This window comes from Callithrix jacchus, chromosome 3, assembly GCF_049354715.1.
Source record: "Callithrix jacchus isolate 240 chromosome 3, calJac240_pri, whole genome shotgun sequence".
Classification (NCBI taxonomy): domain Eukaryota; kingdom Metazoa; phylum Chordata; class Mammalia; order Primates; family Cebidae; genus Callithrix; species Callithrix jacchus.
In genome coordinates this window covers 191,344,614-191,366,410 of record NC_133504.1, presented here as the reverse complement: position 1 = coordinate 191,366,410, position 21,797 = coordinate 191,344,614, and the positions used below count along the sequence as shown (strand labels likewise).

The 21,797-nt window shown below is 64.5% G+C and overlaps 1 protein-coding gene across 20 annotated transcripts; it reads left to right on the top strand.

Annotated features, from left to right (window-relative positions):
* The first annotated feature begins 6,256 nt into the window (after positions 1-6,256).
* FGFR3 (fibroblast growth factor receptor 3) lies at positions 6,257-21,548 on the top strand. Of its 20 annotated transcripts, none has more exons than XM_035294332.3 (18): positions 6,257-6,438; positions 6,816-7,033; positions 12,162-12,431; positions 12,680-12,733; positions 14,217-14,386; positions 14,457-14,580; positions 14,659-14,849; positions 16,507-16,651; positions 17,140-17,330; positions 17,628-17,773; positions 18,154-18,275; positions 18,354-18,464; positions 18,548-18,738; positions 18,845-18,967; positions 19,044-19,114; positions 19,326-19,463; positions 19,585-19,690; positions 19,863-21,548. In XM_035294332.3, exons 2-18 carry the CDS (start codon positions 6,925-6,927, stop codon positions 20,007-20,009), a joined length of 2,409 nt encoding a protein of 802 aa, XP_035150223.1. In that variant the 5' UTR covers positions 6,257-6,438; positions 6,816-6,924; the 3' UTR covers positions 20,010-21,548. The 20 variants fall into 20 exon arrangements, with proteins under 20 accessions (XP_035150223.1, XP_035150222.1, XP_078223848.1 ...); XM_035294331.3 differs by having other exon boundaries at positions 17,625-17,773; XM_078367722.1 differs by having other exon boundaries at positions 17,520-17,773.
* The last annotated feature ends 249 nt before the right edge of the window (positions 21,549-21,797 follow it).

Genomic DNA, 21,797 nt, shown 5'->3' with positions numbered 1-21,797 from the left:
CTGCCCTGCTTCCTGGGGGCTGGAGCAGGCTGGGGATGGTGGCTGGGGTCTGGTATCAGCAGGGCCCGGCAAGGCCTTCTCTCCCAGATTCTCCCAGAGCTGGAGTCCCTAGGGCCACTTCCCTCCCCTGGCAAGCCCAGGCACCCGGGCCACTTCCTCTGGGGCCCTTCTGGGCACTTGCAGAGGCTGCCCCTGCTCTCCCCACCACCCTCTGAGCAGGCGCAGATAAAGCCCCGCATAGCCTGGGAGACTGAGGCCCCAGTATGTGCCGCTTATCCAAAACCTCGGAACTGGGCGAGGTACTCGGGCCACCAAGACTTGCCTCAGACATCAGGCTTTGCATTTTCAACCTGAGCCTCCACTTCCCACTTCCAGGCCAAGAGCCTCTGGCCACAGCCTCCGCCACCATTTGCCGGGTTCCAGGGCCTAGTGTCAGGGCCCTGCACCGCTGCTGAAGGTGCCGGGTGGGGACCTGGCTGGAGGCTGCACCTGGAGGCCCCCGAGGCCACCCTGGGAGCCACAGCCAAATAGCTGCATCCTCTAATCAGCCCCACGCAGCCCTGTGGGGCCAGCATTCTGCAGCTGCTGGGGGTGGAGCACGGCTGCCCTTTCCCTCAGGCCACTGGGCACCTGGCCTGGGGTGGGGGTCTGGCTCACTCCTGGGTCTCCCTGAATACTGTGGCGAACACCCCACCCTTCCCAAGCTCAGGTGAAAACCTGCCTGGAGTGGGGCTGTCGCATCAGGTCGCTGAGTGCCTCCTGCTGCCTGTGGCTCTGTGCCTCAGTTTCCCCTCCTGTCAAGTGGAGGTTGTGGCTGGTGTGAAGGTCCTGTCAGAAGCCACCGGCACCCGGCACCTTGCCATCCGGTTGTTCCCAGCCACACAGGGTGTGGGTTGCCCCAAGCCGAGCCATCTGTGGGGGTGGGGTCATCCCCATGCCCTGGCTGGGCTGGATGGGGTCTCCAGCCTCTCATGAGCAGCTGCCTGCTGGGCCCAGCTGTCCACCCTGGACTCTCGGGCCCTGGCGGGAAGCATGACTGAGGTTGTCCATGGTTCAGGGAGGGGTGGGCAGAGGGTGGCTGGGTGAGGTCCTGAGAAGGGGCTCTGGCCAAGGATGGTCCAGGTGACACCCAGAGTGGCAGGCAGGGCTGAGAGGAAGGGGCATCCTGAGGTGGGCGGAGGCCGTGGGAGGAAGGAGGGTGTGACGTGGGGCTGGCCCGGCAGCCCCGAGGCCTGGATTCCTAATTCAGCCGGAGCCTGTGGAGTCGGGGCCTGTTTATTCTTGGCAGGAAGGCTGGTGCTGGGGGGGGCAGAAGTGGGGAGTGAGGCCTTTACAAAAAATAATAATAATAAAAACGCTCATTTAGAAGGCTCCCAAGGCGTGCCGAGCTCCAAAAGGGCCTTGGAAAAAATGCTGAGAGGGTTTAAGTGTAAATGGACCCAAAACACCATGATTAAATTTCCCTTAAATTTACCAGAGTTTGGGGTCAAAGAAAAAATAAAACTTAGGGAAAATACACTTGAGGTTTCAGGCAAATGCCAAGTGCTTAGGAAAATAGGTTCGGAGCTGCTCCGGCGGCTACCGGACTGGCCCCCGCCATCCTGGGAGCGTCCCAGCCTTAACCCCTCCCTGGCCAGCTCTCTGCTGCCCGCCCCTCCCGCCCCCCTGGGGGACTTCACCACCATCTCCTGCTGCTTCTGCACTGTCTGGGGAGCCCTCCTGTGCAGACTACAGGCAGGGAACTGGGGCCCCACGCCCCCAGGGTGGGCAGGAGCCTGCGGGAGCCTGAGCGTCCACCCCCCAACTCCACACCACTCTCCTGTGTCTGCAGACAGTTGTGGGTTCCTTCCTTTGCTCATCTGGGAGCAGCCACATTTTCCAGACCGAAGTCAGAACTTGAGGTCTAGTGGTCTGAGTGAACCAAATGGCAAAAAGGCCAGAGTGTTTGAACTGGGACCATCCCAGAATATCCAAGACGGCAGGCTCCCAGCAGCTCATGATTCATGGTGTTACCCTTTTTCCTCAGCCTGCCAGGAAGCTCAGAGTTAAAATTAAGGATCTTGCACAGTAGCTAGTGTTGGCTGAGGGATTTTGGAATATTTTTTCTTCTTCATGTTCTTTAAAATTCCATTTCTGTTATAGTGAGGATCTCAACTTTTTTTTTTTTTAACCCTCTTCAAATTCTCTGAGAATAAATTTGAAAGGCAAAGTCAGGCATAGTGCCTTACACCTGTACTTGGGAGGCTGAGGTGGGAAGAAGGCTTGAGCCCAGGAGTTTAAGACTAGCCTAAGAGCTAAGTGTAAACACGAGCTGAGATAGCAAGACCCTGTCTCAAAAACAAAATAGAAGCCAGCAACTACCCCTAAAGCATAGGAGCTGCGGCCCCACTCCCAGCCCAGCCCAGCTCAGCAGGGACCAAGGGCCCCACTTCCTCCATCCTATGGTGGCCTGTTCTGACCCCTGGCACCCAGCCCTGTGCCCTGCCAGTGTTCGAGGGCAGTGGTGGTTCTGGGAAAGGTGGTAGGAGATGGGGAGCTCCCAGGGGATCCCAGAAGAGACTTGATATCTCCTCGGGAATTCCATGTCCCGTCCTTCCATTTAACCTCATGGCAGAGCCGAGGGAAGCTCCCGCCAGCAGCCCCAGCCCTAGGCCAGGCTCTGATCGCAGAGAGGAGCTGGGCAGGAGGCTGTCTCTGGGGCTTCCCTGCCCTGGGTTCCAGGTCTCCATGCCTCGGCCTCCCTGCCTGCCTCCCTGTCGGGGAACAGCGGCAGCTGCCTGCCCCGAGCACTATGCCGAGCAGGTGGTGCGGAGTCTGTGCCTGGAGCATCGCCTCTGCCGAAGGCCCCTTTGCCATTTTCCTGGCATTTTCAGGGCAGGCACAGGAGAGGCAGGTGTGAGCTGGGCTATGGCAGCCTGCCCAGGCCCCGCACCCAGGATGGGCCCCCCTCCCAGGCACCCTCTGCCGCTCACCCACACAGGCCCCAGCAAGCCAGGCCGCCCAGCTCTGAGTCACTGCCAGGGCTGGGCTGGGCTGGGCTGTCAGCACCACACGGCACTTGCCTCGGCCCCTGCTTCCCACATTTACCTTTGGGAGGACCCCTGGGTGTGGGCCTTAGGAGCTGGGTGGGGGTGCAGGGGGAGTGGGAGGTAAGTGTAAACCTGAGTCCAGCAGATGGGACGGTCCTGTACACCTAGCACCTGCTTGGAGGTGAATGTAGACCCTCAGCAGGCTCTCCCAGTCCTTGCCTGCCCCCTGGCCCCAAGGGCCCCAGAAGGGCCCACCTCATCAGGTGCCAGGAGGATGAAGCTGGGTAATATTGCAGTGTCTGTCTGTGGGAATGAATGCTTGGACAAGGGCACTGTGATAAAATTGTGGCTAGGGACACTAACATGCAGGCAGTCACCGAAACTCAGGAGCAGAGCAGCAAGCCTGGCCTCACCCGAGTGTCGGAGGAATGCCACCTGCACCTGTGGGCTTGGAAACGATCCATCTGAACAACACAATTATTCTGACAATAATAAACCGGGCTTTCTGGCAAGTCCTCCCCTGGTCCCAGTGGCCCTGGGGCAGAGTGGGCAGCAACTCCTTGCTGGTGGCCACGGGTGGCTCTAGGACCCTTTGGAAGCAATTTGGCAAAATGAGCAGAGCCCCAGAAATGCTCCTGCCCTTTGACCTAACTGCTCCCAGACAGCGCCACTGCAGAAACCACTCAGAATGTGAGGGCGCCAGAGGAGGCATCGACCACACGGGGCGTAGTGGGCAGAACGGCGACCCCTAAAGCACATGGTCACATCCTTCCCCCTGCAACCTGTGAATGTGACCGCATCTGGAGAAAGGGTCTCTGCAGGTGTAATTAAGGTAAGGATCCTGAGATGGGGAGATCATCTTGGTCATCCAAGTGGGCCCTATACCCGAAGACACGTATCCTTATAAGAAATGGAAGAGAAGATGGCAGAGTGGGAAACAGAGGCTGGAGCCATGCAGCCAAGAGCCCAGGGACACCAGGAGCCCCCAGGAGCTGGAAAAGGCAGGAAAGAGCCTCTGGAGAGCCTTGGGAGGGGGTGCAGCCCTGCCCACGCCTTGATTCCAGACATCTGGTCTTCTAGACTGAAAGAAAGTAAATTTAAGTCAACCAGTGTGCAGTGATTTGTGAGAGCAGCCTGGAAGTACAGGGTGCTACTGGAGGGAGAGGGGCTGGGCTGGGGCCAGGGCTGCAGGGCCACAGGGAGGGAGCACGTCTTGAAAGTGCCCCGTCCCCAGTTTTTCCTCCTGCCAGTGCTGCCCACGGGCCAAACCCACCCAGAAGCTGGAGAGCAAGGGCCGCTGAGAGGTGTGGTCTGCAGAGTCAGGCTTTCAGGGACAAATGGGAGAAGGACTGGGGTCGGGACACATGGGAACAGCCCCCTACTGGGCATTTTGGCCAAGGAGAGGATCATGGCGAGGAAGAAAGAAGAAAACTCTGTGCCCACAGATGCCCAGATGCTCCCCTCCCAGAAATCAGCGGCTGTGGGTGCAGAGAGAGTCAGTCCTTCTTGGAGGTACCAGGAAAAGAGCCTAGAGCTCCCCTGAGGCTTTCTGCCCACAGGTGGAACCCTGTCCAGCAGCTGGCCCCTGAGGGAGCCCCACCCCATCCACCAGCTCCTTCCCACAATCCCATCCAGCCCCCCCAGGGGAAGGGGCAAGACGGTCTGGGCCCACACTCATCCTGGTACTTTCAGAACCTGATGACTTAGCTGGTTAAGAGAGCTAAGGCCAGGTGAGGTGGCTCACACCTGCAATCCCAGAACTTGCAAAGGCCAAGGTGGGCAGATCACTTGAGGTCAGGAGTTCAAGACCAGCCTGGCCAACATGGCAAAACCCCATCTCTACTAACCATACAAAAATTAGCTAAGCATGGTGGGGCACACCTGTAATCCCAGCTACTTGGAAGGCTAAGGCAGGAGAACCGCTTCAACCAGGGAGGTGGAGGGTGCGTGAGCCAAGGCTGCCCCACAGCGCTCCAGTCTGCGTGACAGAGCAAGACTCCGTCTCCAAAAGAGAGAAAGCTAGCAGGGCAAACGTGCTGCTGTGTCTGGGTGATGGTGTCCTGGGGGAGGCCTGGCTGACAGCGGCCTGGCACTGGGCACCTGAGGGGCCAGAGAGTGCACTGGAATTTGGGGAGCCTGGACCCCAAGACGATCTGGGGACACGGCTTGGCCAGAGCAGGAATCAAGGGTAGCTGAGGACAGGTGTTGTGCCACAAATGGGCACAGAGGGATGGGTACGAGGGCTCCCTAGAAGCGGGGCCTTGTAAGGCCTGAGGTAAGCCCAGGGACACCTTGGCCTCTGGGAACTGGAGGGTGGGGCTGTGCATGGGTTGGGTGGGGTTTGCCTGGAGGTGGGAGCAGATGGCCTTTTCCTTGTGAGGGTGGACACAACAGTCATGTGGGATGAGGGGCCCAGACAACCCCAGCGTGCCCCACAGGGCAGCACCTTCCCCTCCTGTCCCAACCCTCCTCAGCTGGACTCCGCGCCCTCCCTGTGGAGCCCAGAACCTCTGGCAGGCTCAGGCTCTACCACCAGCTCCAGTCATCCTCCCTTAGAGCCGGGCTGTGCTCCCTGAGCCACGGGTCCCCAGCCCCTGCTCTGCATTCTAGGCCGGGCGGGAGGGCAGCCCTAGGCCTGTGTCCTCCTGGGGGGTGGGGAACTCAGGCGGCTCAGCTGCTGGAGGCCCAGGTTAGTCAACGCAGCTTCTGCACCTCTTCAGGTAGGCAGGGCCGCGCCGGGCCGCCCCAGGCCTGCGGGAACACCGGGGGCTGGGCCTGGAATGCCGTCCTGCCTCCTCCCCCTGAGGAATTCCAGCTCAGGCCGCAGGGTTCAGCTCCGCGGCCTCTCGGCGAAGCCTCCTGACATCCCGACCCCCACCGAGACCACCCCTCTGAGCGCCTAAGCACAGCCCCAGGGGACCCGAGCCGCGCGCTGTGCAAACAGAGGCTGCGCTGGCGCTCGTAGCGCTCAGTGCCCGCCGCCCCCTGAGCCGCCCCCTGAGCCGCCCCGCGGTGCGACCGGGGCCTCGCCCGCCTGCCCCGGCTCCCACGCCCTCGAGACCGCCGGGCGCCCCCGCCGGCCACGCCCCTCAAATGCCCCGCCCCCGAGGGGGCGTGTCTGGCTCCCCAGCCCGGGCGGGGCGGGGAGGGGGCGGGGCCGGGGCCAGGGCGGGGCCGGGGAGCGGACCGTCCCCCACTGGCTGCGGCGCGCGGGGCTGCTCAGGCTCAGTGCGCGGTGGCGGCGGCGGTGGCGGCCTCGCGGGCAGCTGGCGCCGCGCGGTCCTGCTCTGTGGGGCTCACGGGCGCCCCGGCGGGCCGACGGCCGGAGGGACCGGGCGGGAGCTGGGCCCGCTGACCCCGAGCCGGAGCGGGAGCCGAGCGTAGTGAGCCGGGCTCGGGCGCCCGCCAGGTCTGTGCTGGGGCCGGCCAGGCGCGCGAAGGGGTCCGGCGGGGCACGAGGAGGGGCCGGGGCGCGGCGGTCGCGGAGCCACAGCGTTCCCTGCCGCGGGTCGGCCCCGAGCGCCGGCTTCCCGCTCCGGAAAGTTTGCCGCCGCCGCCGCCCTGGGAGAGCTCTGCAGCAGCCAGGGAGGGAAGGGGGAGGAGGGCGGGACCGCGGCGGGGAGGAGGCGGCCGGCGCCAGGCGGCCCGGGAGCCCCGGGCGGCGGCGGCGGCGGCGGGCGGGGCGGCCGGGGGTCCGAGGGTCTGGGCGCCGGAGCCGGTCACCGCCGCTTCGTCCGTGCGTGGCCCTGCCCGCCCCGCTGACGCTCTGCCCTCCTCCTCCCGCAGCCTCTCGAGCGGCTCCCGCCTCCCGCCTCTCGCTGGTGCCCGCGCGGGGCCGTGGGGGGCAGCATGCCCGCGAGCACTGCCTGAGGACGCCGCGGCCCCCGCCCCCGCCATGGGCGCCCCTGCCCGCGCCCTCGCGCTCTGCGTGGTCGTGGCCATCGTGGCTGGCGCCTCCTCGGAGTCCTTGGGCCCGGAGCAGCGCGTCGTGGGGCGAGCGGCAGGTAAGAAGGGACCCTCTGGGCCCGGGAGGGGCCGGCCCGTGCGGGCAGTGGCGTTGGGGACCGGAACCCGGCCCGGGTCGTACGGGGCGCCGCGTGGCAGTGAAGCCCCGGGGTCAGCGCCGGATTCCGTGGCCGTCTTCCAGGAGGGCACTCGTGGGGCGCCTGGAACCGCCGTCACCCCTCAAGTGCGAGGCTGCCGCGGGGAGCCCCAGGACGGGAGTCGGCGTCCGTCCGCAGCCCCGGTCCCCTGCGGCTCCCCAGCCCTGACCCATCGGGAGGGCGCGAGGGGGGGGCCCGGTTTTCACGATTCTCGCTGTTGTTCTTCGGGGGTCTGCGCAGACGGAAAGTTCCCATTGTTGGTGTCCCCCCTCCCCCGGGCCCCAGTTTGCGGCCAGCTTCGGCCAAAGCCAGAGGCCTGACTTCGGGGGGCCGGTGTGCGCGCGTCGGGGAAGCCGGACCTCCGTTCCTGGTGGCCCGCCCGACGGGGCTACAGCCTCCAGCGCCCCCGCTGCCGACCCTGCATCGTGCCCGGGGGCCGACGGCGCTTCCCCATAGGTGCGCGGGAGCTCGGGGCCGGCGAAGGGCGCGTGTTCCAGCGTCGCGGGGCCCTAGACCCAGGCTGGCGGTCCGGGTCCCGCGGGACATCGAGGGTCCGAAGGGAGGTCCCCGGGGCGAGGGGCGGGGAAGGGGTGCCCGGGCCGCCCTGCACACGCGCCGCGGTTCCTCGAGGGCCGGTCCGAGCGCTCCAGCGCCGCCGCCCCGTCCACGCGCTGCCGGCTCCGGGCGGGCTAGGGGGGCGCACGGCCCAGCCCGCGCGGAGGGAGGCCTTGGCCCGGTGAGTCTCGCCCCACCCGGGTCCCGGCCCGGGCCCGAACAGCCGCTCCTTTGTGCCTCGGCGCGGCCACAGACCGCGCATTGATGGCGGCGCGGCGGCTCGCGGGGAGGTGTGAGCCGCTGCGGGCGCGGCGGGCCGGGGAGGGCTCCGGGCGGGCCGAGGCAGATGGCGGTCGCCCCGCCCGCGCCCCTTTCTCCGGCGGCGGCTGCGGCCTCCCGGAACAATGTCATTTTTTTATGAATGAAAGTGGCCCGGCGCCTGAATGTGCGTGTCATTCAGCGGCGTGACAGGGGCCGTCGGGAGGTCAGCGCGCGCTTTTAGCGCCTGCTCTGGCGGCCCCGCTTCCAGGGGTGCCGGAGGGGCAGCCGCGGGGGGAGCCTGGCTCTCGCCTTAGCTTTCGCATTCGCATTTAGATAAAGATATTACTCCCCGCGGCCGGGGAATGTCAGCCAGCCCCGGGGAGGGGCGGCGGCCGGGCTGCAAGCGGAGCCTCTCCCGGACTCCTGAGGGCGCGCGGGACCTCCCCCACCGGCTCCCAGAACGGGAAGCGCCGCCGCTGCTGGGCTGGCCTGGGCACCCAAGAGGCGCCCTCTCCTCTCCCCACCCCCCGCCAGGCGGCGCCTCCTCCCCCCCTCCCCGCACTGGAGCTGGTGAAACAGGTAGTGAGTTGATCGGTCAGTAAACTTAATCCGGCTCCTTAACAAGATGGGCCGGGCAGTAAAAATACAAAGACCTCGTGAAATGTACGGAGGTCTAGGCTGGTGCTTGCCCAGGAACATAAATTGTGGAGCCTGAGCTGGCAGGAGTCAAGGGCAGTGGGGAAGGTTTTGGCCGCTGGACTGCCTGAGCCACCACATGCCCGGCCAGGGCAGCCTCCATCTCGCCAGGGGACCGTGTTCCTGGTTGGGACCTGGGGGTGCAGGGCCTTTCCCTAAGGTGCTGGTGGCCACCTCCCCTACCCCACCTCCCCTACCCCTCCTTTCCAGGGCTGGACTTTGAGCCGCGTGGGCCTCTGGGTGGTTCATTAACTCGGGCCGAGCCTGGCCTCCGGGTCCTTGTTTGAGCGTAGCAACCCCTGTTTACCCACCCCCCACCCCCAGCCCTCAGGTCTCACTTGGGGCTAGAACTGGGGCTGGGGCACCCCTTGTTACAGTTGAGCTTGGGTGGGAGCCCAGGGGCTTGGTGTCTCCTGGAGGATGGGGGTCCAAAGTCGCCCTGTCTAGAAAGGCAGCAGCCCTGAGCTGAGTGATTTAGGAGTGAATGAGTGGGGAGTGGAGCCAGCTTTGGTGGAGTGTGGGGGTTAGCCTGGACCTCCAGGCTGCCAGCCCAGGCTCGGGTACCGTCTTGAAACTTCGGTTTCCCCACCTGTCCAAGAGAAGCCGTAGTGGCTGGCTGCTTGAAGGATTAGGCCTGAGAATCCTGGCGAGCTGTCATTAGCGTGCCCAGCTTCGGATCCCTGTTTTCCCGTCTTTATTGTGAAGCTGACAGGAATGTCTACAGGTAGACAGGAAGGGAGGCTGGACTCTTGCTTTTGGCTTCCAGGTTTTTCCAGGCACCTCATTCTCTTAGGCTATGTTATAGCCCTTACCTGGCAATACTTCTGTACCCCAGAGAGCTGCAGAGCGCTTCATGTGCATCCAAAACCAGAACGTGGGGTTCCCTGACCCCAGGCCCTCAGCTTACCCCAAAACCCAAGTAAACCCCTCGGGGTAGCCAGCTCTGGACTGGAGTCTGAATTTCATCCTTGCTCTCTGGGGCCAATCCAAGGGGCTTATGATGGAGCAGTGCTCCCCAACCCTCTCACCCGGGCTCCCCACATGCACTGGGCCTCCTCTGCAGTGCCCCAGAACCTGGAGAAAGGTTCCCCAGGCCGGAGTGTGACTGTCGCCAACACCGTGGCCTGATGGACATCAGTTCCGGGTCAAGGGGCCCTGGGCAGGGAGTGCCTGTCACCCCTCGCTCCTCCAGCCACTTAGCAGGGTGTGGCGGCCCCTGTGGTCTGTGAGGTGGGATTTTATATTGTGCCACAGTGGGGAAACTGAGGCACAGGACCATGCCCCCCCAGGTCCAGCACGGCCCTTTTGGGACACAGCAGAGGGCTGTTCCCAGCACGTGGGGCCCAGGTTGAGGTGGGCACTGTGTGGGTTTGTGATGTGTAGATGGGTGGGTGATGCGGGTTGTGGCCCCCTGCCCCGCCTTGGGTATGCAGGAGTTTTTTCTTGGGCGTGTGTGGGCACCAGTGCTTTTGTGGTGCCAGTGGGGTCCCCCTTTTGTTGGTCAAGAAAGAAATAACCCTTCTTGGGGCCACTGGGGGGATATAGTTGCCCCTTGCCTGGCAGCTGGATGGGGCATGGGGGCTCCACTCAACTGCTGACTCCCCAGGGAGAGTGAGGCCCTGAGCTCTTAGTGTCCCCCACCCCTGTTCCTGTCTCACAGTCTTTCACCTGGTGTTCCCCAGTCAGCCCCTGCTGGGGTGCCCTGGCCTCTGCTGGCACCAAGCAGGCAGGCGGGGGGCATTCAGGGCTCCACCCTCCCCCCTCCCCCGACACAGGCAGATGGCCACCAGCATGGCTGGCCTGGTGCTGCTGTGTCCCCCGTCCCCCGCTGGACCAGGCTGAAGCGAATACTTGTGCGGATGGCTTGACCTGTTGTCACCACCCAGACCAAACCGGAACCAGCAGGCTGTTGCCTTTGGGCCAGGGCCTGCAGCTGCGGCTGCCATGACCAGCCTGTTCCCGGCCTTCTGGGGAGCTTCAGACAGCTCCCAGCTCTGGGTGGTCCCCACAAGACACTGGCCAGGGCCAGAGGGCTGGAGGTCAGGCCAGGTGCCCCTCTGACTGTGGGGTCCTCACAGGGGCAGTCCAGGAGCTGTGGGTCCCTGTGGCGCGAGGGCTCCCTTGGATGCTTCCGGGGATGAGTGTGGCCCTTCCGGTTGATAGGGTCACTCTGGGTACTGGGGGCGTGCGGCTGGCTTCGGTGGATTGGGCAGAATTGGGCCTGGCCAGGCAGCCAGGGACTGGTGTGGCCAGCGTGGGCAGCTGGGCCCCCAAATCTAGGCCACGCATCTGCAGAATGACAAGTGATGGCGCAAGCGGCCCAGCTGGGTCTGAAGGAGGACGCTGCCTGGGGGACCAGCCGCCCCCGCCCCGGCCCCAAGCCCAGACCACCCGCCTGCATGCGTTATCTGGCCCTGGCAGGGGACCTAGGGGTGATGGTCCCCCAGCCCCACCTGTGGTGTGTCCTTGGGTCACAGGCTTTGGTGGCCCTCGGGAACTGGGTAGCTACTGGGCAGGGGGAGGGGGCCAGGGCCACCTGCACATCTGCCCCTGTGTGTGGGCCCCCACCCCAGCTTCTCAGCCCCCGGGGAGGGGCCGGGGCTGCTGCCCTGTGGCACCGCCTGTGTCTCTCACAGCTTCCTGTCCCCAGCCTGGTCCTCTCCTGTGAGGGCGTCCCACTCCCAGCCCCCAGCCCATGGACCCACTGGGCTGGCCCCGGCGTCGTGTTGTACTTTGCTTTTCTCTGTGTGTTTTCTGTGGTGGTCAGTGTGGAGCTTACCCAGGAGCTGTAGGATGCAGAACCCTATCCATGCCAGGGAGCCCCTGCCCCCGCCCCGCCACCTCGCACTGCTCCAGCCTGGCTCTGCCTGGTGAACCTGCCCGCTGCCCCCGGCTTCGTCCACTCAGCCGTCTGACCCTGCACCTCCTTTCTCGTCCGTTCTCTTCCCTTGTTGACATCTGAACTCCACCTCAGGCACATACAGGGTATGGGGGCTGCTGAGAGGGACCCCTCCTTGGGTGCATCTGCACTGCCAGGGGGCTGGCTGGCCACCCTGGCACCCCTTCTGAGCTTCATCTCAGCGGGGAGCCAGCAAAGGGCAGCCTGTCCCCTTTGTCCCCAGGACCTGTGGCCGTGGGGCCACCTGTGAGCCAAGCATGGATTTTATGTTTCAAAGCAGTTGAACAAATCAAAAGAATGAAGAGTTGCACTCTGTGGTGCTTTGAGATTCGAATTCCCCGTGTCCAAAAGTGAAGCTTTGTGGAGGCGCGGCCCTGGGTTGGCTGCAGCTTGTGTGGGCACAGCGGCTACCACACCAAGGCAGACCCAAGTCCTTGGCACAGAGACCGGCTGGCAAAGCTGAAGATGGAGACCTCTGGCCCTTTTGGGGCTCAGCTCCAGCCCCTGGTCTGGTGGGACCCCAGATCTGGGTCAGGGCCACTGAGGCCTCCACTACTGTGTCTATAAATGTGCCGGGTTTGGGGGTACCTGCCTCATGGTCACGGGTCTCGCCTGCAGAGGTCCCAGGCCTGGAGCCCGGCCAGCAGGAGCAGTTGGTCTTCGGCAGCGGGGACGCGGTGGAGCTGAGCTGTCCCCCGCCCAGAGGTGGTCCTGTGGGGCCCACGGTCTGGGTCAAGGATGGCGCAGGGCTGGTGCCCTCGGACCGCATCCTGGTGGGGCCCCAGCGCCTGCTGGTGCTGAACGCCTCACAGGAGGACTCTGGGGCCTACAGCTGCCAGCAGCGCCTCACACAGAACGTGCTGTGCCGCTTCAGCGTGCGGGTGGCAGGTGAGCTTTGGGCCAGCCAGCTGCAGAAGGGAGTGGGTGCTGGGCTCCCTGAGTCCCCACGAGGGCCAAGAGCCGCTGGGTGTCTCGGCCACGGGGCTGCAGCACCCCTGCCCCAAGGGTCATTGGTGGAGAGGAAGGCACCCCCAGGAAGTGCTGCCCGAATGGGGGACCCTGTCTCACCTGGGAGGGGCACCTGGGGGCCTCCTGGGGCAGGTCGGGCACTGGAAGCAGCTGTCTCTGCCTTGTAGACGTTCCATCTTCAGGAGATGATGAAGACGGAGAGGATGAGGCTGAGGACACAGGTGCGGACACAGGTGGGAGCAGGGTCGGGTTCAGGCTGGCCAGGGTGGGGCCTGCTGCCACCACTAAGCCCTGCCCTCCACAAGCAGCTGAGGGACCGAGGTCCCTGGGGTCACCCCGAAGGTCAGGTCTCCTCAGGATGCAGGAGGGGCTGGGCCACTGAGATGGCTCTGGACGCCCAGCCCTGGCTCCCTGGTGGCAGGGCTGGGGTGTGAAGGGATACCCGTGTTGCTGATAGGGAGACAGGCACAGGGCCCTGGGGGTTCCAGGAGCTGGAGGAGGCCAGGACTGGCCTGTGGGGCTCTGGTGCTGGCTGTGGGTGAGACAGATGCTGCGGGTGTGAGCGCAGCAGGGCAGGGCACTCACTCAGGTGGTGGCACTCACCATGGGGTGGATGGGCCCAGGTTGAGGGCACAAGGGGCACCTGGCCACAACCAGTGGCGGGGAGGGTGGGCTGCGGCTGTGGGAGCGCAGTCAGGGACACTGCCCGGTGTTCCGGCCTGGAATGGTAGAGGGGAACTTTGCCCACTTGGAGGGCGGGGAGTGGGGCTTCTGATTTGGGAGGAAGCTTGAGGTGAGTGTGTGCAGGGGGGCATCATTGTGGCACAGACACAATGTGTGGGGGGGCAGTTACGACAGGACTGGTGGTGTGTGGGCTGGGTCCCTGGGCCAGCGGAGTGAGCGGGTGAGGAGGGGAGGCTGAATCCATGAGAGACTGAGCTTGGGTAACTCCCCCTGGGGGTCTCAAGGAGGCCTGGGAGGGAGCTCAGCACCACGGGGCTGCCTCCTCCCAGCTTTTGTCCACACTGCGTCTTGCAGTGCCCCTGATGGGCGTGTCCCTGCAGGTGGGTGGCAGTGAGGTCACCAAGGGGAGGGCTGCTTCCCTCCTGGAGGATGCCAGCCCGGCCTTGCCTGGAGTCCCGGCAGGAAGGCAGCCCCGGCCCCAGTCTCAAGGAAGGAGAAAAACCAGTTGGGCTGTGAGGGAGGGGTAGGAGCCCCGTATGCCGAGGTGGGAGGAGGCAGGGTCTCCAGAGTGTCACCATCTCTGGGTGCCCGCCAGACCCGGAGCCCTGCAGAGGGTGGCCTGGGGTCTCTGATTCCCGTGGGCTCCCGGTGCCCAGCTGCCTCCAGGGCTCCTGGTTTTTCAGGGGCTGGGACCCTTTTCCTGGTGAACTGCTCCCAGGTCCTGGCTTATCCATGGCACGCCTCTCTGGGTGGGTGGGCTCCCTGGACCACGCCCTGTGCCCCGAGGCTTCACAGGCAGGGCACCCTGGAGGGGAGGGAGGGGACGCATGGCCCAGCTCTGAGAAAGCCCAGGGTGGGGACATGATACTAAGGATGCTCCTGGGCGCCTCATCCCACCCCCTCCCTACAAAGGAGAGGAAACAGGCTGGGGTGGGCAGGGGCAGCTTTGGGAGGGGTGTTGGTCAGAGGGGGCTCTGTTCCCACTTGGGTTATGGTCTTCACGGACACCTCGGCCAGCAGGGGCCCCTTATTGGACCCGGCCCGAGCGGATGGACAAGAAGCTGCTGGCCGTACCGGCTGCCAACACTGTCCGCTTCCGCTGCCCGGCCGCTGGCAACCCCACTCCCTCCATCTCTTGGCTGAAGAACGGCAAGGAGTTCCGCGGCGAGCACCGCATTGGAGGCATCAAGGTGGGTGCCGGGGTGGCTCTGGGCCTGGCGGGCACGTGGCTTCCCTCTGCTCACCCGTCGCCCACTGCAGCTGCGGCACCAGCAGTGGAGCCTGGTCATGGAGAGCGTGGTGCCCTCGGACCGCGGCAACTACACCTGCGTGGTGGAGAACAAGTTCGGCAGCATCCGGCAGACGTACACGCTGGACGTGCTGGGTGAGGGCCTGGGGCCGCATGGGGGAAGGGCGGGCAGCCCCGGAGGAGGCGGCCCCTGAGCACCATCTGCCCCCACAGAGCGCTCCCCGCACCGGCCCATCCTGCAGGCGGGGCTGCCGGCCAACCAGACGGCGGTGCTGGGCAGCGACGTGGAGTTCCACTGCAAGGTGTACAGCGACGCACAGCCCCACATCCAGTGGCTCAAGCACGTGGAGGTGAACGGCAGCAAGGTGGGCCCCGACGGCACACCCTACGTCACCGTGCTCAAGGTGGGCCGCTGCTGGGGCTCCCAGGCTGGGGGCTGCGTGAGGATTCGGGCCTCAGGGTAGGAGCTTCAGGGGAAGAAGCTATGGGGGTGCTTGTAGGGCCAAGTCTCAGCCACCCCACACTTTGGGGCCACAGGCAGCTGTGGCGGGACGCATTTCCATGTCTGTGGAGGGCCCACCACGGCCACTGGAGCCCCTGACATGGAGCCGCCTGCAGGGGCCTCTCGGGTGGGCGAAGCTCAGGCAGTGATGGTGGCCCAGGACAGGGCAGCGGCCAAGCCCTCCAGGCCCCCTCTGGACCTCAGAGGCGGTGGCTTTTGTCAGCTGTGTGCAGGGGGACCAGGCTCAGCCCGCCTCCCAGAGCCCTTAGGTTTGTTCCCACGGCTGCTGGGTGGCCACTGAGTTGGGACATTTTGACACGCAAAGCCCAGAGAAAGCTGTTCAAAAGGGGATGGTCTGATGGGGGTGGGGAGTGGGTGGGGGGCAAGGGTGGAGTCCAGATCCCGCCCGAGAGAAATGCCTGCTCAGAGAGGAGAAGGTTTTATGGGGCGGGGAGCGGGCGTGGGGTGAGAGTGGAGTTCAGACTCCACTTGGAGAGACCGCCGTGGGCCCTGTCCAGGGTACATGTTCTGCAAGACCGAAGGGGAGGGCAGGCCAGTGGCCACGGCTGAGGGTCTGGGCTGGGTTGTTGGGGTGGAGGCAGAGACGAATGTCCTGTGAAACCACAGCCACCGTGAAGTGCCTCCATGCCTCCTCCAGGCAGCTGTCGGGGCCTACGCAGCCCAGCTTCCATCTGCCTCGGGGGTCTCCCACCTCCTGCCTCGTGCCTGGCGGGGCTGCCTCAGGGGCGTGCCTGAGCGGGGTCTCTTGTCCCCGCAGTCCTGGATCAGTGAGAGTGTGGAGGCCGACGTGCGCCTCCGTCTGGCCAATGTGTCGGAGCGGGACGGGGGCGAGTACGTCTGTCGAGCCACCAATTTCATAGGCGTGGCCGAGAAGGCCTTTTGGCTGAGCGTTCGCGGGCCCCGAGCAGGTAACGACTCTGTCCCATGCCGGCCGGTACAAGAGCTCCAGCTCCATGGCCCTGGCCGCGCGTCCCGCACGCCCCGCACGCCTGGCCCTGCTCGCTCCCGTCCCCGGCTCGCGCTCGCTCTCGGCCACCTCAGCGAGGCTGGCAGCTCTGGCCTCCACCGTCACCTTCCTCTTCAGCGACCTGCTTCGAGCCCTGTGGCCTGTGCCGACCTTTCCCGCACGTCTGCGCTCCCGCTCCCCAGGCGCCTGGTGCCCACGTGGCCCAGCCCAGTGCCGTCTGTGAGCGTCCCCTTCCGCCTCTCCCAGTGGCCGCTGCGCGCTCGCTTCTGCAGCCCGTGTGTCTGTGTGTCCGTCTCCTCCACCCGCACCCGCCCGGCCCTGCGCTTACCCGCATGCTGCCTGCCTGCCCGCCTGTCGCTCACCTGGGACAGAGGACTCGCCGGTGGAGGGGCCTGGCTTCGGACTCGGGTGCCGGTGACCCGGCGGAGGGCCGCACGGGGCGGCCGACTCGGCCTCGAGGAGTTGGTGGTGGCGGCGTTCTCCTTGCAGTGGCTGGATGCTGCCGTGTGGACTCTGCGGTGCCTGCAGGCCGGTGCTGGCTCTCTCCTATCGCTCTGCTCTCTCTTTGTAGACGGCGGGGGCTAATACCACCGACAAGGAGCTAGAGGTTCTGTCCTTGCAGAACGTCACCTTCGAAGACGCCGGGGAGTACACCTGCCTGGCGGGCAATTCTATTGGCTTTTCCCATCACTCTGCGTGGCTGGTGGTGCTGCCAGGTACCGGCTTCTGCGGCTGCTGCCCCGCACTGTCGGGGACGCTGGCTTGGGACACGCCAGAGCCTCCAGGACGGAAGGGAACCCTGTGGCTTATGGCCGCCCCACTCCTCGATCCCTCACACCTGGCCCTGTGCCCAGTGTGAGGACAAAGTTGGCCCAGCCAGGCCCAGACCTGGTCCTAGAGGGGCCCCATCAGCCCCTTTGAGCCCCCTTCCCATCCGGGTCCCCAAAGGCCCCTCCTGTGGCTCTGGTGTCTCCTGGGTGCCTGGTGGCGGTGTGGGGCTGGCTGGCTCTGCTGGGCACCTCCTCTCCAGGGTCTGGCCCTCCTGACTCATCGGTGTTTCTGACCACAGGACCCCCCCCAGACAACGGGGATGCTGGGGTTCTGAGCCCCCTCCCGCTCCCAGTGCTGCCTGTGGCTCTGGGCCAGGGGCACCCATGGGGCTCGGGGGGGGCCAGGCCAGGCCCCAACGCGTGTGTCTTTGCAGCTGAGGAGGAGCTGGCGGAGGCCGACGAGGCGGGCAGTGTGTACGCAGGCATCCTCAGCTATGGGGTGGGCTTCTTCCTGTTCATCCTGGTGGTGGCAGCCGTGACGCTCTGCCGCCTGCGCAGTCCCCCCAAGAAAGGCCTGGGCTCCCCCACCGTCCACAAGATCTCCCGCTTCCCGCTCAAGCGACAGGTAACAGAAAGTAGATACCAGGTTCTGAGCTGCCTGCCCGCCTGGCCTCTGGAGCCCCCTTGGCCTCTGTTGGCCTTGGGCTGTGCAGCACCCTCTGCAGCCAGGAGGGCTCACCTCCCCTTGTCTCTGGTCACCACGTAGAGCCCAGGGTACTCTGGGGCACAAAACGTTCTAATGGTCTTTGTTCAGCGCTGGTGGAAGTCAGAGCGCCCCCCTTCCAGCCCACAGCGACCCCCGGCTGCACCCCCACGCCCTGTCCTCCACGCGGCGCCAACCTGCCCCTGCCGACCCAAGCAGGTGTCCCTGGAGTCCAACGCGTCCATGAGCTCCAACACGCCGCTGGTGCGGATCGCAAGGCTGTCCTCGGGGGAGGGCCCAGCGCTGGCCAACGTCTCTGAGCTTGAGCTGCCCGCCGACCCCAAATGGGAGCTGTCCCGGGCCCGGTCAGTGGCGCTGAGGGCCAGCGTGGGCTGTAGGGGGCTCAGTGGTGGGGGTGAAACACCAGGCAGAGGACCCGCCGGGTTCGGGGCCATCAAGGACGTGGAGGATGTTGGAGCTGTTCCTCTCTCTGGAGATGCTCCTGGGAGGGGTTCATGGCAGGGACTGCCCCTCTCAAGGTGCCCTGTCTGGAGAGGCAGCAGGGGCAGAAGGCCGGTGGGTGACAGTCTTCATCCTCATGAGCAGGCTGCAGGATGAGCATGGAGGGCTTCCTGGAAGTGGGGGCTCTGGGCCTTAAGGGCTGGGCCCGGCTGGGGTGGGGATTGTGGCAGGCTGCGAGTGGGCGAGCTTGTATGCTCATGGGTCTCTCTGCCTCTGCTGCCAGGCTGACCCTGGGCAAGCCCCTCGGGGAGGGCTGCTTTGGCCAGGTGGTCATGGCGGAGGCCATCGGCATCGACAAGGACCGGGCTGCCAAACCCGTCACTGTGGCTGTGAAGATGCTGAAAGGTGAGGAGAGGGCGGCCAGGGGTGCAGGGCAGGGCTGGGGGCGCCACCACCTGACAAAGAGTCTCCCTCCTTGCCCAGACGATGCCACTGACAAGGACCTGTCGGACTTGGTGTCGGAGATGGAGATGATGAAGATGATTGGGAAGCACAAGAACATCATCAACCTGCTGGGCGCCTGCACGCAGGGCGGTAGGTGGGGCGCTGGCGGCTGCGGCGCAGGTCGGGCGGCCCTCCTGGGCCTGGCAGCCCCTCTGAGGAGCCCGTGCCCCCAGGGCCCCTGTACGTGCTGGTGGAGTACGCCGCCAAGGGCAACCTGCGGGAGTTCCTGCGGGCGCGGCGGCCCCCCGGCCTCGACTACGCCTTTGACACCTGCAAGCCGCCCGAGGAGCAACTCACCTTCAAGGACCTGGTGTCTTGTGCCTACCAGGTGGCCCGGGGCATGGAGTACCTGGCCTCCCAGAAGGTGAGCAGGGCAGCAGGTGTGGGTGGAGTGGGCACGGACGGCTCTGCCATCCTGGGAGCAATGGGAGAGGCGTCGAGGCTTCAGCCCTGCCCCCACCCCTTCCCAGTGCATCCACAGGGACCTGGCCGCCCGCAATGTGCTGGTGACCGAGGACAACGTGATGAAGATCGCCGACTTTGGACTGGCCCGAGACGTGCACAACCTCGACTACTACAAGAAGACCACCAACGTGAGCCTGGCCTGTGGGGTGGGGCGGGGCGTGCTGGGGGCGCCTCGTGCCAACACTGCCTTCCCACCTCTTCCAGGGCCGGCTGCCCGTGAAGTGGATGGCACCTGAGGCCCTGTTTGACCGCGTCTACACCCACCAGAGTGACGTGTATGTGTCCTGCGGACCCCGGCCTCGGGTGGAGGCGGTAACTGGGCAGAACTGGGACCCAGCTTCAGCCCATACCTGTGCCCTGGGGCTCTTGGGCCTGGTCTCTTACCCCTCCGGGGGCAGCAGCGCAGCCCTGGCCTATTCCCCTGGTGCCCACCCAGGTGTCTGTCCTGGGGAGGTTTCAGGACAGTCTGACCTTGTATCTCTGCAGCTGGTCCTTTGGGGTCCTGCTCTGGGAGATCTTCACACTGGGGGGCTCCCCGTACCCCGGCATCCCTGTGGAGGAGCTCTTCAAGCTGCTGAAGGAGGGCCACCGCATGGACAAGCCCGCCAACTGCACGCACGACCTGTGAGCAGCACCGCTGGTCCTCCCTGGGTCCTCCGGCGTGTTGGGGGCTGGGGGGGGGACTGGCAGCCTGAGGCTATTCCTGAGTAAGGTGGGGGCTCATGCCTGAGCACCCTGCCTGCAGGTACATGATCATGAGGGAGTGCTGGCACGCTGCGCCCTCACAGAGGCCCACCTTCAAGCAGCTGGTGGAGGACCTGGACCGCTTCCTTACTGTGACATCCACCGACGTGAGTGCGGGCCCTGGGCTGGTGCCACTCCCCTACCCCCCAGCCCCACCCTGGCCATCCTACCCCAGAAGGCTGAGGTGTGGGGCGGGCCTCTGGGGCACAGCCTGGGCACAGCGGTGGCCGTGGGAAGAGGGGCTTTGTGGGACAGCACTCACCCTGCCTTCCGCGGCAGGAGTACCTGGACCTGTCGGCGCCGTTTGAGCAGTACTCTCCCGGTGGCCAGGACACCCCCAGCTCCAGCTCCTCAGGGGACGATTCCGTGTTCGCCCACGACCTGCTGCCCCCGGCCCCACCTGGCAGTGGGGGCCCGCGGACGTGAAGGGCCGCTGTGGGTCCCCAACAATGTGAGGGGGTCCCTAGCAGCCCACCCTGCTGCTGGTGCACAGCCACTCCCTGGCACGAGACTCAGTCCAGAGGGACAGACGGCCACACAGAGCTTTGGCCTTTGTGCGCGCGCGAGTGCATGTGTGTGTGCGCGCCTGTGCGTCTTGTGGCCTCCGGGTGCAGAGGTCCCCTGGGTGTCCCCGCTGCTATGCAGTGGCCTCCTGACTGGTGCCGCAGCACCAGGGGGCCTTTGACCTGGGGTGACCCAGTGTGGAATGTAAGTGGGCCCAGCCTGTGGGACCCCCGTGGGGCAGGGAGCCGGGCCTGATGTGACCCTGGCCTCTGCTCTTGCATCGTGGAGCATCACAGGGTGGCTTCCGGCCCTCCCACTCCCAAAGCTGAGCCTGCAGGGAAGCCCCACGTGTTGAGCACCTTGTGCCTGGGGGTGTTAGTGGCACTGCCCCCCACATCCAGGCTTTCCTCATTCCCACCCTGCCCCTCAGAGACTGAAATTACGGGTACCTGGAGGTGGGAGCCTTTACCTTTTATTTAAAAGGTTTATTCCAGAAACTAGTGTACATTTCTATAAATAGATGCTGTGTATATGGTATATATACATACATATATATATAAAATATATGGAAGAGAAGGCTGGTACAACGGAGGCCCGAGGCCCTGGGGTCGCAGGAGGCAGACGTGGCCCCGGGCCGTGGCGGAGGCCTCAGGGGTCTCACATACAAGCAGAGGAGCAGGGCCGTTTCTGGCATTGGTTTTGTTTTAAAATTGTACCTGGACCTGTACATTTGTAAAGCTATTTATGGCCCCGGCACCTTGTTCCTATACCCCAACACTTGTAGCATTTATTTAGCCAGCCACAGGGTGGAGAGTTTTAATTTTTAACTTATTAACAGCCGAGAAGGTTTATCCCGCCTATAGACTGTGCGTCCAGCCTGCCCCAGGCTGGGGGGGGTCCCCTCTGAGTCTTCGAGGTGGTTCATAGTTGGAGGGGATGCTGGCGAGGATATTTTATTTCCTTTGTCCTCCTTTTGCAGGAGAATTAGATTTCTATAGGATTTTTTTTTTTAGGAGATTTGGTTTTTGGACTTCAAAGCAAGCTGGTATTTTCTCACAAACTCCTCTAATTGCTGCGTGTCCCAGGCCGGGAGGCGGTTTCCAGGGAGGGGCCGGCCTTGTGTGCAGGTCAGATGTTATTAGATGTTACAAGTTTATATATATCTATATATATAATTTATTGAGTTTTTACAAGATGTAGACTTAACACTTCTTACGCAATGCTTCTGGAGTTTTATAGCCCAGACTGCTACCCTTCAGAGCTTGGAGGGGAGCCGTGAATTCAGTTACTGGGCTGAGTCTGGGCGGCTGTCCCTTGCTTGCCTGCAGGGCCGTGGCTCAGGGTGGTCTCTTCCTGGGGCCCAGTGCATGGTGGCCAGAGGTGTCACCCAAACTGGCAGGTGTGATTTTGTTAGCCCATCGACGAACTTTCCAAAAAAATAAAGAGACGTCTGGTTCCTAACCTGACTGTGTGCTTTCTATTCATCCAGTCGTTCTGGGACAGAGGAGGGAGGGGTCACTGGCCGCCGGGCGGTCCCAGCTGCGCCGCACAGCCCCGCAGGTCACTGGTGGTCTGGGAGCCCCTAGGACGAGGACTGTGTATGAGGGGCCTGGTGAGAGGGAGCAGGGTGCTGGGGGGTGCACCGCCCTGGCTGCTCCCAGCTCGTGGATTCCTGAGGTGGTGGGGGGGGATCCTGTCTCTTCACCCTAC

Excerpts from the sequence above, each read along its gene's own strand:
- FGFR3 (XM_035294316.3), top strand. The coding sequence starts at position 6,925 with ATGGGCGCCCCTGCCCGCGCCCTCGCGCTCTGCGTGGTCGTGGCCATC. Across the intron at positions 18,739-18,844 it reads AGTACCTGGCCTCCCAGAAG|TGCATCCACAGGGACCTGGC; the intron begins GTGAGCAGGGCA and ends ACCCCTTCCCAG. Across the intron at positions 18,968-19,043 it reads ACTACAAGAAGACCACCAAC|GGCCGGCTGCCCGTGAAGTG; the intron begins GTGAGCCTGGCC and ends CACCTCTTCCAG.